This window comes from Pelodiscus sinensis, chromosome 22, assembly GCF_049634645.1.
Source record: "Pelodiscus sinensis isolate JC-2024 chromosome 22, ASM4963464v1, whole genome shotgun sequence".
NCBI classification, from domain to species: Eukaryota; Metazoa; Chordata; order Testudines; family Trionychidae; genus Pelodiscus; species Pelodiscus sinensis.
The window spans coordinates 22,787,533-22,806,473 of NC_134732.1; the positions used below are offsets into that span (position 1 = coordinate 22,787,533).

At 46.0% G+C, this 18,941-nt stretch overlaps 2 protein-coding genes across 5 annotated transcripts in view; one reads left to right on the forward strand and one right to left on the reverse strand.

The window, feature by feature from the left end:
* Positions 1-12,694, forward strand: part of INPP5E (inositol polyphosphate-5-phosphatase E) — a 30,696-nt gene extending 18,002 nt beyond the window's left edge. For all 4 annotated transcript variants that reach the window (XM_075905574.1, XM_075905573.1, XM_075905575.1 and 1 more), the window contains 3 exons: positions 450-565; positions 1,543-1,679; positions 3,421-12,694. In XM_075905574.1, coding sequence (XP_075761689.1) covers positions 450-565; positions 1,543-1,679; positions 3,421-3,553 — 386 coding nt within the window. In that variant the 3' untranslated portion in view covers positions 3,554-12,694. The remainder of the gene's footprint in view (positions 1-449; positions 566-1,542; positions 1,680-3,420) is intronic.
* On the reverse strand, positions 6,162-18,915 carry PMPCA (peptidase, mitochondrial processing subunit alpha). The gene is made up of 13 exons (XM_075905586.1): positions 18,760-18,915; positions 17,291-17,493; positions 16,576-16,655; positions 16,212-16,294; positions 15,847-15,941; positions 14,586-14,686; positions 13,505-13,768; positions 13,055-13,147; positions 12,575-12,693; positions 12,007-12,097; positions 11,282-11,344; positions 10,634-10,778; positions 6,162-8,924 (listed from the first exon to the last, which is right to left on the reverse strand). Exons 1-13 carry the CDS (start codon positions 18,810-18,812, stop codon positions 8,755-8,757), a joined length of 1,560 nt encoding a protein of 519 aa, XP_075761701.1. The 5' UTR covers positions 18,813-18,915; the 3' UTR covers positions 6,162-8,754.
* Between the last annotated feature and the right edge of the window lie 26 nt (positions 18,916-18,941).

The following is an 18,941-nucleotide window of genomic DNA, read 5'->3' on the forward strand; positions in this document are numbered from 1 at the left end:
GGTGGCAGAAAACGTTATGTTAATTCCACTATCTGGGTCCGAGTGCTGCAGCGTTGGGGAAGAGTCTCCCTTGCAGGTGGGTGGGGTGGCTTTGCCTCCGTTCACTGCTCTGTAGAATGGACATAATTCCCATCTACCTCACAGGGAGCATGTGAAAGCTGATTGCTTTGCAAAGCATGGTGAGGATGTCGATGGAAGTGCCATAAACATGCCAAGGATTAGTGCCCCAGGTTTTTCAATGTTGGCGATTCATCCTTAACACTCCCCCACCCCCGCCCCTCCGTTTATGCTGGTGGGTCACGTTTTGTAGCCCTGCATGTTATTGGTTTCATTTCTAGACAGGATTGGCAAACTGCATTTGAAATGCGTGTGGTAAATGCCCAGCTGCTGTCATGTTCGGTTACTTGGGAAGACTCACTTTGCTCTTCATGCTGTCTCTTCCCCTGCAGAGGCTATTTTCAAAGGGTTCCAGGAGGCTGCCATTCACTTCCGTCCTTCCTACAAGTTTGATCTAGGGCAGGATAGCTACGACACCACTTCCAAGCAGAGGACGCCTTCGTACACGGTACGGTGTTATTGTAAACACGCTCCTGGGGAGGGAATGGGCTCTTGGCCACTGCAATGGGTTCTGGGGCGCCTCCTGACTGCATCTGAGAGAGAGCTTTGCCTGGTCTGATGCCTTTTCTGCCTCGTGTGGCCTCCCGTGCACCAGGAGTTGCAGAGCTTCCTCTTTCATGGCCTGGATCTCCGGCCAGTTCACTCTAGTTTCCCTTTTGGGCCATCAGTCTCACTGCCATGGCAGACTGGCTCTTACTTCCGGCTATCCGCCTGTTCAAGACGAGGCCACTTCCTCAGTGGCCGATGGGGGAACCCATCCCACCCACTAAGCCAGGTTCCAGGTCAGGGACCCTCAGACCAGTGGCCATGCTCTGCACAATCCAATACCTTGCTGCTATTTCCATGGGCCATTTCCTACTCTACTGCTACCCAGCCCCTGTGCTGCACAGTAGTTCCGTTCCTCTCGAAGGGAGGATCCACCTGTTGTGGGGGGGATGCATGGGATACCCCCCCCCCCCCATGTCAGTGCATCTATCTGATCCAGCAGCCATGCTGGAAACTTCCACGATGCCCCTGAGCAGAGTAGCACACCGTGTGGGATAGGGAAAGGGTCACTGGATCCTTAAATACCTGGATCCCTGCCAGATAGGAGGTGAGATGTGGCAGTGACTGTTTTCCCACTGCACGTCCCAAGGGTCAGCCACGCAGGGCATGGCAGCTCCTAGAGAAGGAATTTGCACCCACCCATAGAGTTTTATGCATAGCAGGGCCTGGGGTTCGGAGGGCCAGATTTGCATGCTGCCGTGTGCCACCTCTCTCCCGGGATGTTCGGATGAGCGACTGAGTCCCTGCACGGGGCTGAGTTCTGTCTAAAGTGGAATGTTTTAAATGGACCTGGGCCTTTCGCATACAAGCGCGTCTCTCCGGGGCAGACAGGCAAAGGCGAGTGAACATCCATCTCCCTGATTTCTCTCAACCTCCCAGGATCGAGTGATGTACCGAAGCCGGCACAAGGACGACATCCAGGCAGTGAAGTACTCCTCCTGCTCAGCGATAAGAACGTCAGACCACAGGCCTGTGTATGGGCTGTTCCGGGTGAAAGTGAGGCCTGGCAGAGACAAGTCAGTAACCTGTTTGTGCATCTGTGCGCGTGATTAGCCTGTATTGAGCGCCTAGGACATGCTTCCAGTTAGCAGTTGGTGGCTTCTGTTGTCACAAGAGCTCCTGAGATGGAATGAGTCCCAGTAACCTACTGCAGTGTATGTGTGCGCTCTGCGTGTTACATTTCAGACCCAGTGCTGAAAACAATACACCGAATCTAAACCAGACTGGCGATAGCAGAATCCCTACTGCCGGTCCCTGGGTCCTTCTGAGGGCGATTACTTGAGTCCAGTGCATTTACCACATAGGCATGTTCACCTGAGACACAGCTCTCAGTGCTCTTTATTGAGAAAACTGAGGGGCTGCCTTTCTTTCCTTGCCCAAAATTTGCACTTCAGTCCCCCAAAGAAATGACTTTTGCCCTCCCTCCCCAGAAATGGATGCATTTCAGTAGAGCTGCATGTATACAGCTTGCCAAACACCTTGGGGTACGCTAGGATTCATACCCCTAGAGGAATATCAAGTCTTGTATCTGTTTGCCCACATTTTAAAAGCTTGTAAAAAGTAATTGGCTTGACTAAGTGAAGCTGGCTAGTTGTGTCTCCCTTGTGAGTTGCATGCCTAAGTAATTAAACATTAAAAAGACTCTCTAGATTAGAAAAAAGTGCTGACCGGGTGTTTGGGGAATCAGTGCTACTAAAATTGCTGTTTCAGATGTCCCCCCCAAAAAAACAAATCTCAGTAGGTGCTCTGTTCTGTCGTGGGGGAAATGTGACCATGTCTTCATGGTAAATACAGAGGTGTTGCTGAGTCTGAAGGCAGTACAGGTGTGGGGCTGCATTTGGTGCATGGCTCCCATTCTTCTGCTCCCTGGCTACAGGATGGGTCTTAAGGTTGGCGCTCAGGAGGAAGAGGAAAGCTTTCTGACCCTGCATAAGTAAACTCCACCTCAGCCTGGGTGGAACAACTGAGGCATGAGCTCTTGAGCCTTACACACTTCAAGAGGACTTTTCTTGGGAGTTAGATAAGGAGACTAGCAGGACCAGTTAAAACAATACGGCTGTGTCTAGACTGGCAAGTTTTTCCACAAAATCATCTGCTTTTGCGGAAAAACTTGCCAGCTGTCTACACTGGCCGCTTGAATTTCCGGAAAAGCACTGATGATCTCATGTAAAATCGTCAGTGCTTTTCTGGAAATACTATGCTGCTCCCGTTCAGGCAAAAGTCTTTTTCCGAAAGACTTTTGCGCAAAAGGGCCAGTGTAGACAGCACAGTACTGTTTTCCACAAAAAAGCCCTGATCGCGAAAATGGCGATCAGGGCTTTTTTGCGGAAAACTGCGTCTAGATTGGCCACGGACGCTTTTCCGCAAAAAGTGCTTTTTCGGAAAATCATGCCAGTGTAGACGTAGCCTACGTGTTCTTGCTATTTGACAGTCATATGCTTAAGGGCCCAATGCTGACCGCTGCTGCCTCAGATATGTCTCCCATTAGTGCTGGAAGTTTCATACTCAGATTGAGGGCACGTTTCGCTTTTACTACTCAGTCTAGTCTCTCCAAACAAGACTTGTGTAAAGCCTAACTTGTGATGCTAGAGAAACACTAAGATTCACTTAACATCAGAGCTACAGACGTATGTTAGTGCAAGAGAAAATGGAAAAGTTCATTCTGGCTACTGTTGTGTCCTAAACTAATCAAAGAGCTCTAAGCCAACATAAATTGTGCATATTGTGCAAATCTAACAACTTTTCTTTATATTGTAGCATCCCACTCGCTGCAGGGCAGTTTGACAGAGAACTTTACTTAATTGGAATAAAAAGACGAATTACAAGGGAACTTCAGAAGCGGCAGGAATTAAAAGACCAAAAATCCAGCAGGGTCTGTGCTGTTTCCTGACCTTAAAGCTCAGCAACAAAGCTGCAAATGGTGTCATAAAGGAGGTTTTCAGACCAAGGCAAAGACTACTTGATTCCACATCTGCAGAGGTACAGCTCAAGAGGGAAGGGGTCTTGGTTTGAGCACCAGCATGACAGTTGCTGTGGCCTGTATTAGATGTCTTAAACCTCAGCTCTCAAGTTTCATTTGCATACGCTAATCCAAAGAACTTGAGTGCTTTTGCAGAAAAGGGACTATTCAAAACATGCCTCGGCTTATTCAATCAGGTCACTTTTAACAAAACTCCTTTGCAAGCAGCATGATGTATAGTTAGGTGATAAGTCTAGCCTTACCCAAGACAAAGCGTCTTATTGGGACACGCGGTCTTGGATTAGAGCGGTTACTCAAGGAAATTTTGCAAAAAGGAGACCATTGCGGTTCTCTCTATTTTGGGTACTTGCTTTGTAAGTATCTATCACAGGAGGGCATTGAAGTCAGCAGTTTATGTATTTATCTATAGCCAAATGTACAGTATCCTGTAAAATACCCAAGAGGACCAACTAGAGATCTTGAGCAGTCTCTCTCTCAGGTTGATGCTTGTTTATAATAGATGTGCTGTTGTGGGCCACTGCAGCAAGCTCTGTGTGGATGTACAATAATCAACGTGCATTTAATATGGCCTTTTGAATTAGTATTTATTTTTATTACTATGTTGTTGCTAAGGGTGCATATTAATCTCTGAGAGCAGCACATGTTCTCAGATGAAGTCAGAGTTCCTAAACGGATGTTGATAATTTATGGATCCTCCATAGTGGAGATCCCATCTCTGTGTCAGTGAGAAATTTCACACGCTTGCAGCAGCAATAGATGCCGCAGCTGTAAACAGTGGCCTTGGTAGGGCTATTGTGTAAAAATCCAGCAAAAAGTGGTTAAGTAAAGAGAGCTCTAAAAAAAGCTACTTATGGTGGGAGAAAAATCTGTTTCTGCCTTTGGGAGATATTCAGAGCAAGAACCAGGTCAGTTCTGTTCCTTCTCTGATTCTCCATTTGGAGAAGTTATGCCCCCCATCCCATTTGCTTCCCAGTCAGAAAAATGTGGAGAATTTCTCTTTAAAAGGGCCTCCTCTGACGGCGAAGGCACTCTGCACTCTTTTGTGCAAAAACATATGCAAATGAGGCACAGTGATGACGATTGCTGTGCCTCATTTGCATACTTAATGAGCCACCATTTTTGCACAAGGGGCTTTTGCACAAGGAGCAGTCTACACTGCTCCTTGTGCAGAAACCCCCTCTTGCACAATAGCTGTTCTGCCTGAAAATAAGCGGCAGAATGGCTCTTGCGCAAGAGCCAGAGCTTTGCGCAAAAATGGCTGCTCATTAAGTATGCAAATGAAGTGCAGCGATTGTCATCGCGGTGCCTCATTTGCATATGTTCTTGCGCAAGAGAGCCTAAGTGTGGAATATTACACTGATTAAAATGTACATGACAGTTAATACTGTAGCATTTCTCATGAGCTGACCTTGCTTGAATCGTTGGTTAAATATAACACTTTTTAAACCACATTACTACAGAAAATACAAAGCAGATGGTTTAGAGGAAGTTCCATTGTAATTATTAGGTATTTTGCAGACACCTACTTCCACAGTAATCTTGGGATGAAAAAAATATATTTTAGTATACTATACCAGTACTGTGATCAGTCCAAACTCTGAAAATACCTATGAGAAGTGCTACTCTTGACTGGTAATAAATCGCCATTTCACATTTTAAACCAAAATTCTGCTCTCAGTAATCATGTATTAATCCCCGTGAAAAAAACTCTTGCTGAGATCTCAGGGCAGAACTGTTGTGCATATAGGAGAGAAAATAAGAATTGGATGCTTTAAGGAAGAAATATAAGGCTCAATCTTGCAAGGTGTTGAGCCCTGATCCAGCAAGACTGAAGTCTGTGGGCTACTCATGTGCTGAAAGTTAAGCATGTGCTCAAGTGTGTTGCTTTACTGACCTGAGCACCTGATGGGCTGGAGTCCTTAATGTGTCTCTCCATCCCCTTAAAAGAACAAATCAGATTTTGGTTTAAATGAGATTTTCATACCATACATGTAGCCTACAAATGATAAAGAAAAGTCCAACTTCATCTCTGGTTTCAGCATTTTCATGTTAAAGCACCTATTAGTGTGTTTTATGTCCCTATTTCTTTTTACAATTAAAACGAGGAGCAGATTTTCCTCAGACTGTGTGATTTGTAAATTGTGATTGAGTGGTAGATTTCTTGTGGGAACAATACTAAGCTAGAAAAGGACCTACTGCCCCTGTGCCATAAATTCTTTGTGGAGAGTGAAGGTTCCTGTACATGCAGCAGTGACATCAAAACCAAACAGAGCCAATTTTGTTGCTGAGCAACAGCAGAGTAGAGTTCTAATCAAGGCTGTGACCTGTGCTCACTATCTGGGTGGCCTGGTGCAAATCATGTCTTTCCTCAGCTGTAACATAGGATAAGCTTCTTGTTTTTCTAAGTGTTTATGGTTAAGTTTAAAAACATGTCATTATCAATGCAGCAAAGCCTCCTAGATATCCATTGGCGTCGATAACGTTCTAAATGATCGTGTTCACTTACTAATCGCACCCAATTATTTCAATGTTTTTATTTGTTTCCTTGACAAAGATACACGCCACAACTGACAGGACACAACTGTGTGTTGTACAACATACTATGGTTCAAAAAGCAGCTGTGTTTTTTTTAGTATCCGCTGCACCACTTTGGGTCTGTTCTCTGCTCCAGGAGCATGCGCAGCTTCCTCTGACATCAATGGATGTTGTGTTGCTAAAAGCTGCTTCTGAACCTTTTGCTCAGCTTGATGGCTTAGGTACCAAATCATTTAATTGCAGCACCGCACGACTTCATTATTTATGCCTAGAGAGATCAGCTATTGTATATAACTGGATATTACATCTCACCTGTCAAAGGTGATGTTTTCTCATGTCTGAAAAACAGGTCACTAAACCCTGTTACTGGTGGTATTCTTTTGTGGATTTCTATAAAATGCCTTCTGCTGGGCTTTCAGCAAGAACCAATTACCTTCAAGACTAAGCTCTCTATACAAATCATTCATCTGTACTGACATTTAATTCAGCTTAGTCTTTCCTGGGGAGATTGGCAGTTATCAAGGTGAATTGCTTTGGTTTGCAAGAAACCATTAGTTGTGCTTTAGGTTCAACCTAATTTCAAGTGAGCTCTGTGCCCCCAGTATCTACCAGGCCACACCCTTCAGAGAGGATCTGTCCAACAGCACAGTACTTGATGGAAAGCTACAGCCAAGGGCCTGTCTGTACTACAAACAGATTGACATTGCATTGATTGATCCACTGGGACTCAATTTAGCAAGTCTAGTGAAGACTTACTGAATTGTAGGAATGATAGTGTAATTGAATAGTCATGTAACTGCATGAAATCTTCATGGTTACAAGACTATTCTGTAGTCTCTGGGACGGAGGCCAGGAGCCAGCACGTTCCAATGCCACGCCCGGAGAGTCCCCTGGCATCCTGGGCTGCTGCCTCTGTATATCAGAGGCAGCAGCACATGGTGGCAGGCAGAGCTGGTCTGTGAGGGGAGCCAGTTTAAAAACCAGCTTCCCTTGTGGACTAGCTGCCCACTCCCCATCCCTGCTCCCCTGATATACAGAGGCAGCAGTGTGAGGTGGCAGCAGCCTCTGCCTGCAATGGGCCCCAGGCTTGCTGCAGAAATAGGCTACTCTGCACCCCATAGAGCAGCTTCTGTCCACAGGGAGCTCAGGCCCCTCATGGACAGAGGCTGCTTCCTGGCAGCCTCCCCAGCCCTCCACCCTCTTGCTGCTGCCTCTGATAGAAGCAGCAGCAGCATGTGAAGGGGAGGCAGGCAGCATTGCAGAGCTGGGGGAGGGGGAAACTGACTTTTAAACCAGCTTGCCCCAGCACTGGCTCCTGCCTGTCCTTCTGCCTCTGTAGGGGGCAGCCAGGGAGTGGGCAAGTGGGTCCACGGAGCTGGCTTGAAAGCCAGCTCCCTGTGCGTATCAGCTCCTGCCTGCCCCTCTCACCTTCTGCACTGCTGCCTCTATTAGAGGCAGGTAGGTGGATCTGGTGCTCATAGGGAGCCAGCATTTAAGCTAGCTCCTCAGCCACTAGCTCCTGCTTTGCTGCCCCTGATACAGAGCAGCAAGGGGTGGGGCAAAATGTGTGTAGTTGACAAGATTATACAATTAACTGATAAGCCTAGGTTTATCAGTTAATCTTGTCGACTACACCTTGACATCCCTACTAAATTGACTGCTGATTACTCTCCCTTGGACTCCAGTAGCATAACCAAAATTGACATAGCTTAGCTCATTGCTGGGTCAACAGGAGAAACTGTCCCATCAACTCCCCTTACATCTGTACCCCCATCAGAACAAAATGAGTAACTCAAATTCTGTAGCTTAGATCAACTTTTCCACATAGTACGGACCTGCCCTTAGTATGTTACCCATAATAAGTCTAACAAGCACATGCAGCAATCTTATTCAGATTATTGAAGCTATTTTCAAATGAACTAGGTATAAACTCAGAACTTTGAGGGGACAGGTTGTTCAAGTGTCCTAATTCAACTTGATTAGTCATATTTGGACTAAAACATTACCTTACATTAGCAGTACTTGTAACAATTCTCCCCAAATGACAGCATTACTGTGTACAGCCTACAAGATTGGAGGACAACTGATTTATGAAATGTATTTCTACCTCAATCTCCTTTACTAAAGAGTACAATGCAGTTTGGGTTGGAACCATCAATGCCCAGGACTATGAAGAAAAAACATGAACACACTTCCCTTGCAATACTGGTTATTTAAAGCAAGTGGCAACTAAGATCGTGGCTAATTCATCAGTATGCTTAGCCCTTCACCTGTAATGATGATGTTTGCTTCACCACATTGCCACTCAAAGTGCCAAGAGAATGGCCTACACCCAGCCTTCTGTGATAGGCAGAATTTATTGATGACCAAAGTACTTATTCAGAGCTAGGACAGGTCTGTAAGCCTATACCAGCATGAACGCTTCACATTCTGAACATCTGAAGCCATCTTAGCTACAAGAAAAGTCCCATATTTACACCGTGTACATGTAAATATTCTTTTTTGCAGTGACATAATCCAAAGAACAATAGGTATCAAAAAAGTTAAGTCTCCTGATCTAGATGACAGTTGCTGCTTTATCGAAAAAGCCGATACATCCTCGGTAACCGTCCATCCTTACTAGACAGTGCTGCTTGAATGTGTTCGTACGTAGGCAATTCCGTCAAGTCACCCAGGGCAGCCACGGCTGGTTTGTTACGAAGCATTTTAGTGACCACTCTCTTGATGTCATTGGGCTTCACGTTACCTGCAGACGATGACAAAAAGAGCTATTTTAAATGCATTTTAGAACAGGAAGAAGCTTTGCTGTGGCGGCTGAATAGTTTCATTGCTGGGTCTATGCTTGGAATGCCTGCATTTGGATTCCAGCTCTGTCGCACTGTCTCAGACTCCTCCTGTCTAACTGGAGCACTGAGCTAGCTCGTAAGCAGTTGGGAAGTTAGGAGTCTCAAACCATCTCACAAAGGAAGTTAATTGATTTTAACTTGTGCCCAGTTAAAGGGACACAGCTTCGCAACTGCATTTACCTCTGAGTTTTTTTAACTGCTAAGTAATTGCTACAATTATTTTGAGATCAGAGAAAACTTGCTTTCACAGTGCTGTTTAGAAAAGAGGAGACTGAGGGGGGATATGATAGAGGTCTATAAAATCATGAGTGGTGTGGAGAGGGCTGATAAAGAAAAGTTATTTATTAGTTCCCATAATAGAAGAACTAGAGGACACCAAATGAAATTAATGGGTAGCAGGTTTAAAGCTAATAAAAGAAAGTTCTTCTTCACACAGCGCATAGTCAACCTGTGGAACTCCTTGCCAGAGGCGGCTGTGAAGGCTAGGACTATAATAGAGTTTAAAGAGAAGCTGGATAAATTCATGGATGTTAGGTCCATAAAAGGCTATTAGCCAGGGGATAAAATGGTGTCCTTGGCCTCTGTTTGTCAGAGGCTGGAGAGGGATGGCAGGAGACAAATCACTTGATCATTGTCTTCCGTCCACCCTCTCTGGGGCACCTGGTGCTGGCCACTGTCGGTAGACAAGATACTGGGCTAGATGGACCTTTGGTCTGACCCAGTACGGCCGTTCTTATGTTCTGTGGGTCACGTCAATTGCCCTGGTTTCGGTACACAAACCCGACCATATCGCTCTTGCACTAAGAGGGCCTCTCAGTAATGCCAGCAGCAAAGCTGAAATAAATTCAGAGACAACACACAGATGATGGAAGAGACAGGAATGAGGTGAGTGGCAGAACTGGGCCCAGATTTGTGGGGGGTTAGTCCCAGAGCTGCCCATTAGCACCTTATGGGGCTGGCTCTGAATTTAAAAATCAAATTGATAGTGTCTTTTTAAGCCTTGCTTAGTGTAAAGACCCTCCAGCTGCATGGGCAACACGAGCACTTCTGTTTACATGGTCACTTCTCTCGTGTCAGGAGATGTTTTGGAGGGAAGTGGTATGCCTGTTCCACCCCAGGAAACTAAGGATCAGAAACATTAAGTGGCCTGGTCAGATGAAGAGAAAGCCCACGCCGGAGCGGGGATGGCGTAACTTCCAGTGATCTCACTGGGTTTTGGCTTAGACTTCATCACCTCGCTAGTTAGATTTGCTGTCTGTATTTGAAATACTGTACCCTGCAGAACAAGGTGAGCTGGACATTTGTCCAATACTGACAAAAATATTGAATCTCTAGAGTGACCGCTGATACTGGGGGATTCTGCTGAAGCTTCCCTGCCCCCCTCACTTGGGGCTACGAGCCCACTGTGCTGGAGAACTGGACCAGAACTACACAGGTAGCACCATGCCAAAAGCTCCCATTTTATTAAGTACAGGATTTAGAGAGATATCCCACCCAAACTGGTGAGGTAGCTCCTGCGTAAAGGCATCAACCTGGTAGCAGTTTCATTCCCGGCAGAGCACACCCGCAGTTCAACACTGTCAGAGCACAGTCAGTGGGGATTACTCACCGATCAGAGTGCACAATTCATGAGGGAGTTTTCTTGTGTTTGTTGCCAGCACTTGCCTTCCTACATCCTCAAAGATAACTGGCCGGGACTCTAGGTTCATCATAAGCATGGATTTCAACTGGGTCTTTGCTCGCTCCAATTCTACCTGTATGGCAACAAAAAATACAGCAGACTGGTCTGAGGACTGGCAGCTACTTGCTGTACAGAGTCATCATCCTCTAGGAATAACTGGGAGACATCAACATCACATTCTGTTGTCAGCATAAGTCTGGAGCTGGGGTGGGCTTTACAGCTGGAATGAGTCTGCAGAGGTGGGTTTTTTAAGAGGAAAAGGAACGTGCTCAGTAAGTCAGCAGAGCTGGTTCCAGAACAAAGTGGTGAGAAGTCAAGAATGGGCAACAAGTCTCATCTTCTACATAGATTTTTGCCACGAGTACACTAAAAAAAAAAAATGGTTGTTACAAACACCCGCCTCCTTGTGGAGAAGCTGTTATGATTACTAGAACGTTAAAGGCAGGCGAAATACCAGTCAGCAGGAAATGTACATTCAAAACCTTGCGTATGAAATTCATCAGCTGAGCTAGGGCCCATCACTGTGGTATTTCAGTTCTGAGATTGTGCTTAAAATAAAGAATTTGGGCAGCTTACCTCCCCTACTGCTCCTGCCATTAAAATGAACTCTCTTGTAATTATTTCCACCATTTCTCGGACCTATAAAAACAAGCGAGTCTTTGAAAGAAAACCAGAACAATACCTGCTCATTCTCTCAACACAGGTTTAAGCAAAGAAAGGAAAGCAAAAAAATAAAAAACCCAGGGATAGCAGTGTGAGACTTGCCACTCCCCTTTTGGAGTCTGAAAGATTCAAACCCCTTCCTGGTTGAACTGCGGGAATACAAGAAAAGTATAGCGGGGCACTACAGCAGCAATGCCCGTCCACGAGAAGGGAACTTTGCCAGAAGAGGACAGAGGATGTGCGCAGCACTTGAGCGATTTGAGGAGGATGTTTATGGCAGTGGGTCAGGAATACATAAACCCAATTCACCTTCATACATAGTCAGCTGAGTGGGAAAACAGGATTTTCTCTTCCACAGTGGGGAACTTTCCCAATGCCCATTACATGTTAGACAAGAACCTTACGCTGAGCCATCCTTGAGATTAAAGTGATACACAGACTGATGGAACCTGGCCATTATGCTCAGGCAATTCCACTGCAGACTAAGATATTGTACCCTCTAAGTGTGAATGATTTAGGGTTTGACATTTTATACACAACCAATCGCTGCTTAAGGATAACATGGAAAGAGCTACTCTAAATCTGTGACAAATTTACTTTATATGAATTTGTGGCTTTTACCATTAAGAGCCACGTACCTGTCGAGGATCTGCACTGGCATGGATACACAAGAGACCTGTATCTTCATAACTGTGGTGGTAAGAAGTTGCATTGTACATCCAGTGATGCCTGTAAGTACAAGAACATGCATCTGAGAGCTCTGTAACAAGACAAAATACTCCGTGCTTCATCTTCAAGATGAGGATTCCCAAATGCTGATGGGAATTCAAACGAGTCCAATCATTATGAACACATCTCCCTTCCCGATTCTTTTCTCCTGTGCAGATCTGTCTTTTACTCCCCTTCTCACCATTTCTACAGTGGGGGTCAACAGTAGGATGCAGGAATGGTTGTATTAACTGCTAATTTTCAAGATTTTCTCCCTAGTTGATGACATGGGTCAGTGGATGACAACAGGATTCCAGGGCACCTGTGCTCAGCTGAACTACACCCACCTCCTCCCAAATAAGCAACCTCGGTTTCTAAGGGCCTAAGGGCTGGTTTTTTTAAATGGGCACATTCAGGCTTTCAGATGGAGCCTTCTGTTCAGGGCCCAGATCCAGAGAATCCTTGGCAGTATTCCGTGAAAGAGAAAGGTAAACAAACCTGTTGAGCACATTAAGATAGAGACGGGTGAACATGCCCTTGCCAGGCCCTCCGGCAGAAAAGGAGCCACCACCTCCCATCATCATGTTTAATACAGCAAAGGGAATGAAGTCTTCCTCCTGAATCACAGTAAGAGAGTGCAGATGCAGTGCAAGGTGTCTCAGGTCTCAAAAGTGAGTGGAAGAAGGAAAAAGCTGGAAAAAGGCCCCAAATGAACACTAGAAGCGATGCAAATACTGCTGTGTGTCTCCAAGGACTAATGAGGTAGGGATACTTATGATAGTAAACTCCTGCATTTGAGAGTCTGCTGGCACAACCTTCCCCAGCCTCAACAGGCTACTGATGAAAAACTTCTCTGCTTTCTGCATGTATTTGTTCTCTCAGACACAAGACAGCTCCAACATTTGAACAATAACATGGTTGCTCAGGGTTCTGCTAGTTTAGGGTGTGCACAGCAATGAATTTTGAGACAGTACTTACCAAAAATGAGCAGCTTTCTAACCCAATCATGATGTGGGTCAGCTCAGGAATTGGGGTGGGACCCAAACTCACATCTGACATGTCTTTTTCGAGCTGTGTGGGGAAAAAAAACTAATTAGGATTGAATTTGACCTTCAGATCTTGGCCTGGTAAATTACAGAAATCAAACACTTTGATTTCCCAAGCAGCAGCCACAATGGGCGCACACAGAGCTTGTGGCATGTTCATAAGCTTGTATGTCTGTCTATACAGTAAGCAACTGCAGGTACAAGCAAGCACTGATGTCATTAACTGCTTTGTGGGTACAAGTGCTGCTTATCGTAAACTCAAGAGATGCCCTTTTGAAAATGAAAAGGCATCATTATAATCAAATCAAGGGAGTCCAAACCTATTACTTGAACACAAGAGAAAGTTGCGTGACACACTGATTAGTTCTTGCTTTTATTTTACCTTGACGATTCCTCCCGTGTACTGTGCGACTGATCTGTCAACTTGCTCGGACTTGTTGCTTCCCCACACCGGATCTATACCAAGTAGATACTTCCTGGCACATGCCACCAACTGCTCATGCTCTATCCCAACCCCAGCCAACACCATCCTGTCAGGTGTATAGTAATTCTGCAGGTACGAATGGAGCACTTTCCGATCAATTTTCTCTGTGTTTTCCACAGGGCAGAACCTGTTGAGTCCCACGGTGTTCTCCCGATAGGCTGCCTATTGGAAGGGTGAATATACATCCACTCTTAATTGAGAGCACAATGCTTTGTTCTCCCACAAAATTATGGTCTGAGACTTCCCTTCCCCTTATCTAGCGATGATGACAGGTTATGGTTAACCAGCAGCCCTGCCAAAGCAGTCCAACTGCCCATGCCACAGGGCTACTACACTCAGCCAGCTCCCTACCTGCTCCTATTTAAACAGTTAACCAGTTAAATGTTATGTTTAACCAGTTAACTGATTAAGCAGGATTTTACATCCCTGGACTGCTCTACATGGATATTAATGATATCACGGCCATTTTGTATGAGCAGGGGTTTCTGCAGCCTATACTTCCAGGGGTAGGATGATGTTCTTCCCCCGCCCCCTACAGCAAAGTCAGGGCCCAGACTTCAGTTGTACTACATGAATAGACTGTGAAATGCTTTTGGATCCTTGTAGAGAAAAAGCATTGCATCAAGGTAAGTTATCCTGAAGGTGCAAGCAGGAAGAACAATGGAATGCTGGAGATAGGTAGTTCTAAAAGAAGCATGAAGTCCAAGTATCAAGAGCCCCACCCAAACATCTGCAGTGTGAATCAACATCAGTCCATGTTGGAACCTTAACAGGCAATTTCTTGACTTTATCTCATGCAGAATATGGAGTTTCAAAATGGAGATGTAAGCAAAATACTCCCGGAATTCTATGTTAGCATAATAAAAGTCTGGTTTTAGACCAGACAAAAAGTATTAGTGAAATTAAGTAAGAGGTGAGAGAGACTGCGTCACATATTGCAGAGAGCAATTTGTGGGAAACAAGCCCCATAGCAGCTTACCGCATGTATCATCTCTGTTAGTAGAGGTTCTGGATCAGGTCTCATATTCAGATCTTCGAGCTCAAACCGCACAGCCATTCGAGTCATCTCAATTTCTTCATCTATGGTGAGAGAGAACAAAGGATGTGAACCACTGTCCAAACAGACTGAACAGATAATGAACTCCCAGGATCCTGCACAGACAGTGAGAAACACCATGGGATGTTGGCTCAAGCAGAATCTGTTTGAGGTCCAGAAACAAAGAAGCTCAAATTAAGGGGGACAGAAGAAAAAAAAGTCCATGAACACTAGGGATGTAAAATTTCAATTATTTGGTTGATCGAATAGTCGATGCAATTTGCATTGACTATTCAATTAGTTGATAAGGGCACTTCCTCCTTTGAAGTGTAACATGCCCAGGGCTGTTGCTACACTTCAAAGGCGAAAGTGCGGCGGGGAGCACGGGGCCAGTTGGGGACTCAAACAGTCCCCCTCGCTGGCACCCTGCTCCCCATGGCATTTCAAAGCAGCAGCGCCACGTGGAGCCTGGGGTCAGCTGAGGACTCTTGAGTCCCCAGCTGACCCCGTGCTCCATGCGGTACTACCGCTTTGAAACACTGCAGGGAGCCCAGTTTCAGGCTCTGTGCAGCATTTCAAAGTGGCAGTGCTGCACGGAGCCCAGGGACAGTTCCCGGCTGACTGTAGGCTGACATGGTGCTGCTACTTTGACACACCGAGTGAAGCCTGAGCCAGGCTCCGGGCTGCATGCAGCATTTCAAAGCAGCAGCGCAGTGTGGAGCCCGGGGTCTGGCCCCAGGCTCCACGCAGTGCTGTCACTTTGAAGCACCCCCTCCTCCCCTGCTTTTGCTGCCTCTTTCTGATAGAGACAGAGGCAGGGGGTAAGCGACTAGTTGTTCACATCCCTAATGCGCACTATTCAGCATTAGGTAAAAGACTGAGGCTGCTAGGAAATCAGCAATCAACTGGATCCATTGGCAGATTAGGGCTATATTCTCTGGCCATCCTCTCAGATAGATGCAAACAGTCTAAAACACACCCTCTTGCCAGAAGGAAGTGGAAATGATTAGCCTGTCTCAGAACCATATTAACTTTTATAATTAAAATATTCTATAATGAGCTAATGTTTGCTCCAGTACTCAACACGGACTTTGTAAAGTCTTTAAATCAGTGGGCTGTAGTGAATGGCAGTTCTGAAATCATTGTGTCATGCAATGCAGTGATTGCGTTTCCTTTCCTGAAACAGTGTTTCAGATTCTCACACCTGATAATCTGGGCTGTAGTACCACATCAGCCAGTAGATTGACCACAGTGTCTAGGCCTTTGGCATCAGCAGAAACAGCATACATTGTGGTATCCCTGCAATACAAACAGATGTTTTGCATTCAGTTTACAAGTGGAATATATGAACTGGTGATATCTGCCCAGTAATTTGAAGATAGTAAAGTGCTAAAATTCCTTTTTTATATTTACACTAGCAGCCTTATTGCAATTTGCCACAGATAGCTTACTCTTGCTATTCAAAAAATTAAGTCACTACTGGGAACAGAAAAGCAAATTAAAGTCATGCTGCCATCAGCCATTATGACAACTTTTCACGGGTGGGGAAATAGCGTGTAAGATGTGTACCTTGATGCTTGACAATCACAGATGCCACCATGCTTTTCCAAGGTGAGAAGAATTTCATCTTTGCTGCCAAACTGTGCTGTAGACTAACAAAAGAAAAATGTTAGGCACATGCTTCGTAAGACTTATTTATCATTTGTGAGTGTAACCTATACAGAAGCATTTGCTTTTCTTCCACTTGAAGGCAAGTAAATGTAGTGAGTTTGAGATGCATTCCTTGAAGTCAGTAAAAATCTTAGGTGCTCAAAGAAGGCAGACTTGGGCCTTCTGAGAATAACTATAGCCATACTAATTGCTGAGTTTAGTTTTTTTGGTAAGTATTTAACACAGAGGTTTGAGGAACCTTATTGTCACTAACAGTACTTACAGAGAAAGCCAGCTTTTCCAAAAAGTGTGAAATGCCACTAAGGTATTTTGCTTCATGTCTTGATCCTGAATTTATAAGAACTGATAAAAACACAAACAAGTTAATATTTTAACCTCAAAGCCCATTGGCTGGCTTTACGAGCATGAGAAAGCATGAGACTAGCAAAGACCATCTCAATTTAAAACAGTTATTTCAATGCATTGGATTATTTCTAAGTAAATATTTGACTTAGCATATCACTAAGGACTTATCCTCACTGCAAAGTTAATTTGAGTTATAATTCAAGTGTTACTGCTGTCCATACACAAAACCCCTTGACTCAAGCAAGGTGCTTTTATCTCAAGTTAGCTGGCTCACCAGGGTATAAGCTAATAATCAAGTTAACACAACCCCTCAGTGCCTCTCCTCTGGCTTGAGCTAGACTAACGCAAGAGGAGTAACTCAAGCGTAGATAACTCAAGTTAACTGTGCAGCAAAGACAAACCATTAGCTAGGTCTATATCACATTGGTACCTAAATACCAAATCTGTTCCCAATAAAATCGATGTGAATTTAGCCACTGTTGCCAAAGCAGGATGTGGTCTTCTAGATACAGTAGATCCAGATGCAGTGATTCATAGATTCCAAGGCCAGAAGGGGTCATTGTGATCATTGTGCCTGACCTGTATAACACCAGTCATAGAACTTCCCCTGCTTGAAGTCATTCAGTACTTACTCCCTACAGTACAGAACTGTCCAAATTTGTTTTGTGATGCAATCCGCAGTCCGTTCTCTAGTGTGGTAACTTTGGTTTCAAACCTCTCCTGTCCATCAACTGTTGCGAAGACGGGATTAGGCACTCCAGGCAGAGGAGACGTGAGAGGGATATTGGGACAGCCCCCACCACTGCTGTATTTTCTGTAAGCTGCCAGGCCAAACCTAGACATTTGTATAAGAACTTTAATCAGTGCACCAGACCTAAGTCCATCGCACAGGCTTTTAGAAATCATTGTACCTAAACAGTGATAGAGATGTAGCCGTGTTAGTCTGGTGTAGCTGAAACAAAATACAGGACTATGTAGCACTTTAAAGACTAACAAGATGGTTTATTAGTCCTGTATTTTGTACCTAAACAGTGCTTAGATGAAAACAAACTTTGTTTTTGTGGATAAAAGTAACAACATACATATAATCAGGGCTCGCCCCGCTCACCAGCTGCGTTGTCCAGCGATCTGCGCATGTGCAGATCACCCGAACCCAGCTCTTCGGGGTTGTAATCTACTCACCCATGGCGAGTAGATTACATAGTTTGTCGAGCCCTGCATATAATCCATAGTCAGCAATAACCCAAATTTAGGTGATGAAATTTAACAAGAGTTTAAGATATCAGGGAAGTATTTGAGTGATTTTCCTGACTGTTTCTCATAGGCACCCCAGCTCATCCCTGCTAGTATTATGACAGTGCTGAGCGGGGCCAAATAAGTACTTAAGTAGATGCATGGAATCAACGGGCTCTGACCTCAGTAGTGACAGTCACACTGCCAGAAGGCTGATCAGGTTTCCAATTCTGTCTACCAAGGGCTGTTCAGCCTGCAGCAAACTGTAAAGGAGGCTAAACAATCCTGCGGTTGAGGGTTTCTAGCCAAAAGAAAACCCTGCACGATGCCCCAAGAGAAGGAGGCTGGGTAGGGAAGACAGTCAGATTTGCTTTTATATAGGCCCCCTTATTTACGTGCAGGCTGGGACCTGGTCATGAGAGAGCTCTATTCCGGGCTCAGCAAGGTTGAGTGGAGAGCAAGAGGCCCCAGGACACACGAGGCTCTGGTGAGGTCACTTGTGGAGAGCAGGCGGGGGCGGGCGGAGGGCAGCAGCCCTGAGGGGGGTGGAGGCAGGGTCCTCGGGGAGGGGATGGCAAAGCAGTGAGGCGCCAGTGATGGGCAGGTCGGAAGGGAGGTGGGGGGAGGGGGATTCTTAGAGGGCATCTGTCGGGGGGGGCTGGGGGGGACCTGGACTCCTGGGGAATCTGGAAGAGGTGGGGGGCGGGGAGAAGGGGCCTTGGAGCCCCAGTGGGGGGGGACCCCTCTTTGAGGGGAGGGCTACAGATCGGCGAGGGGGCTCCAGAAGGGGGAGGGGCGGAGTCACGGGGGGGGGGTCACTGGGGGGGGTCCGTTCTATTTCACCCCGGGGGGGGGGCGCTGCTCTCACCTGCGAACCGGGCCCCACGCGCCGCCCCGCACGCGCGCCATGTTCGCCGCCATCTTATCCCCGGGAGCCGCCGCCCGCTCGCCCGCCCCTTCCGCCCGGCCGGCGCGGAAGCCACGTGGGGAGGGATGCGCGAGCCGCGTGCGCAGGCGGGGCGGGGCTGAGAGCCCGGAGGCGGTGGCTCA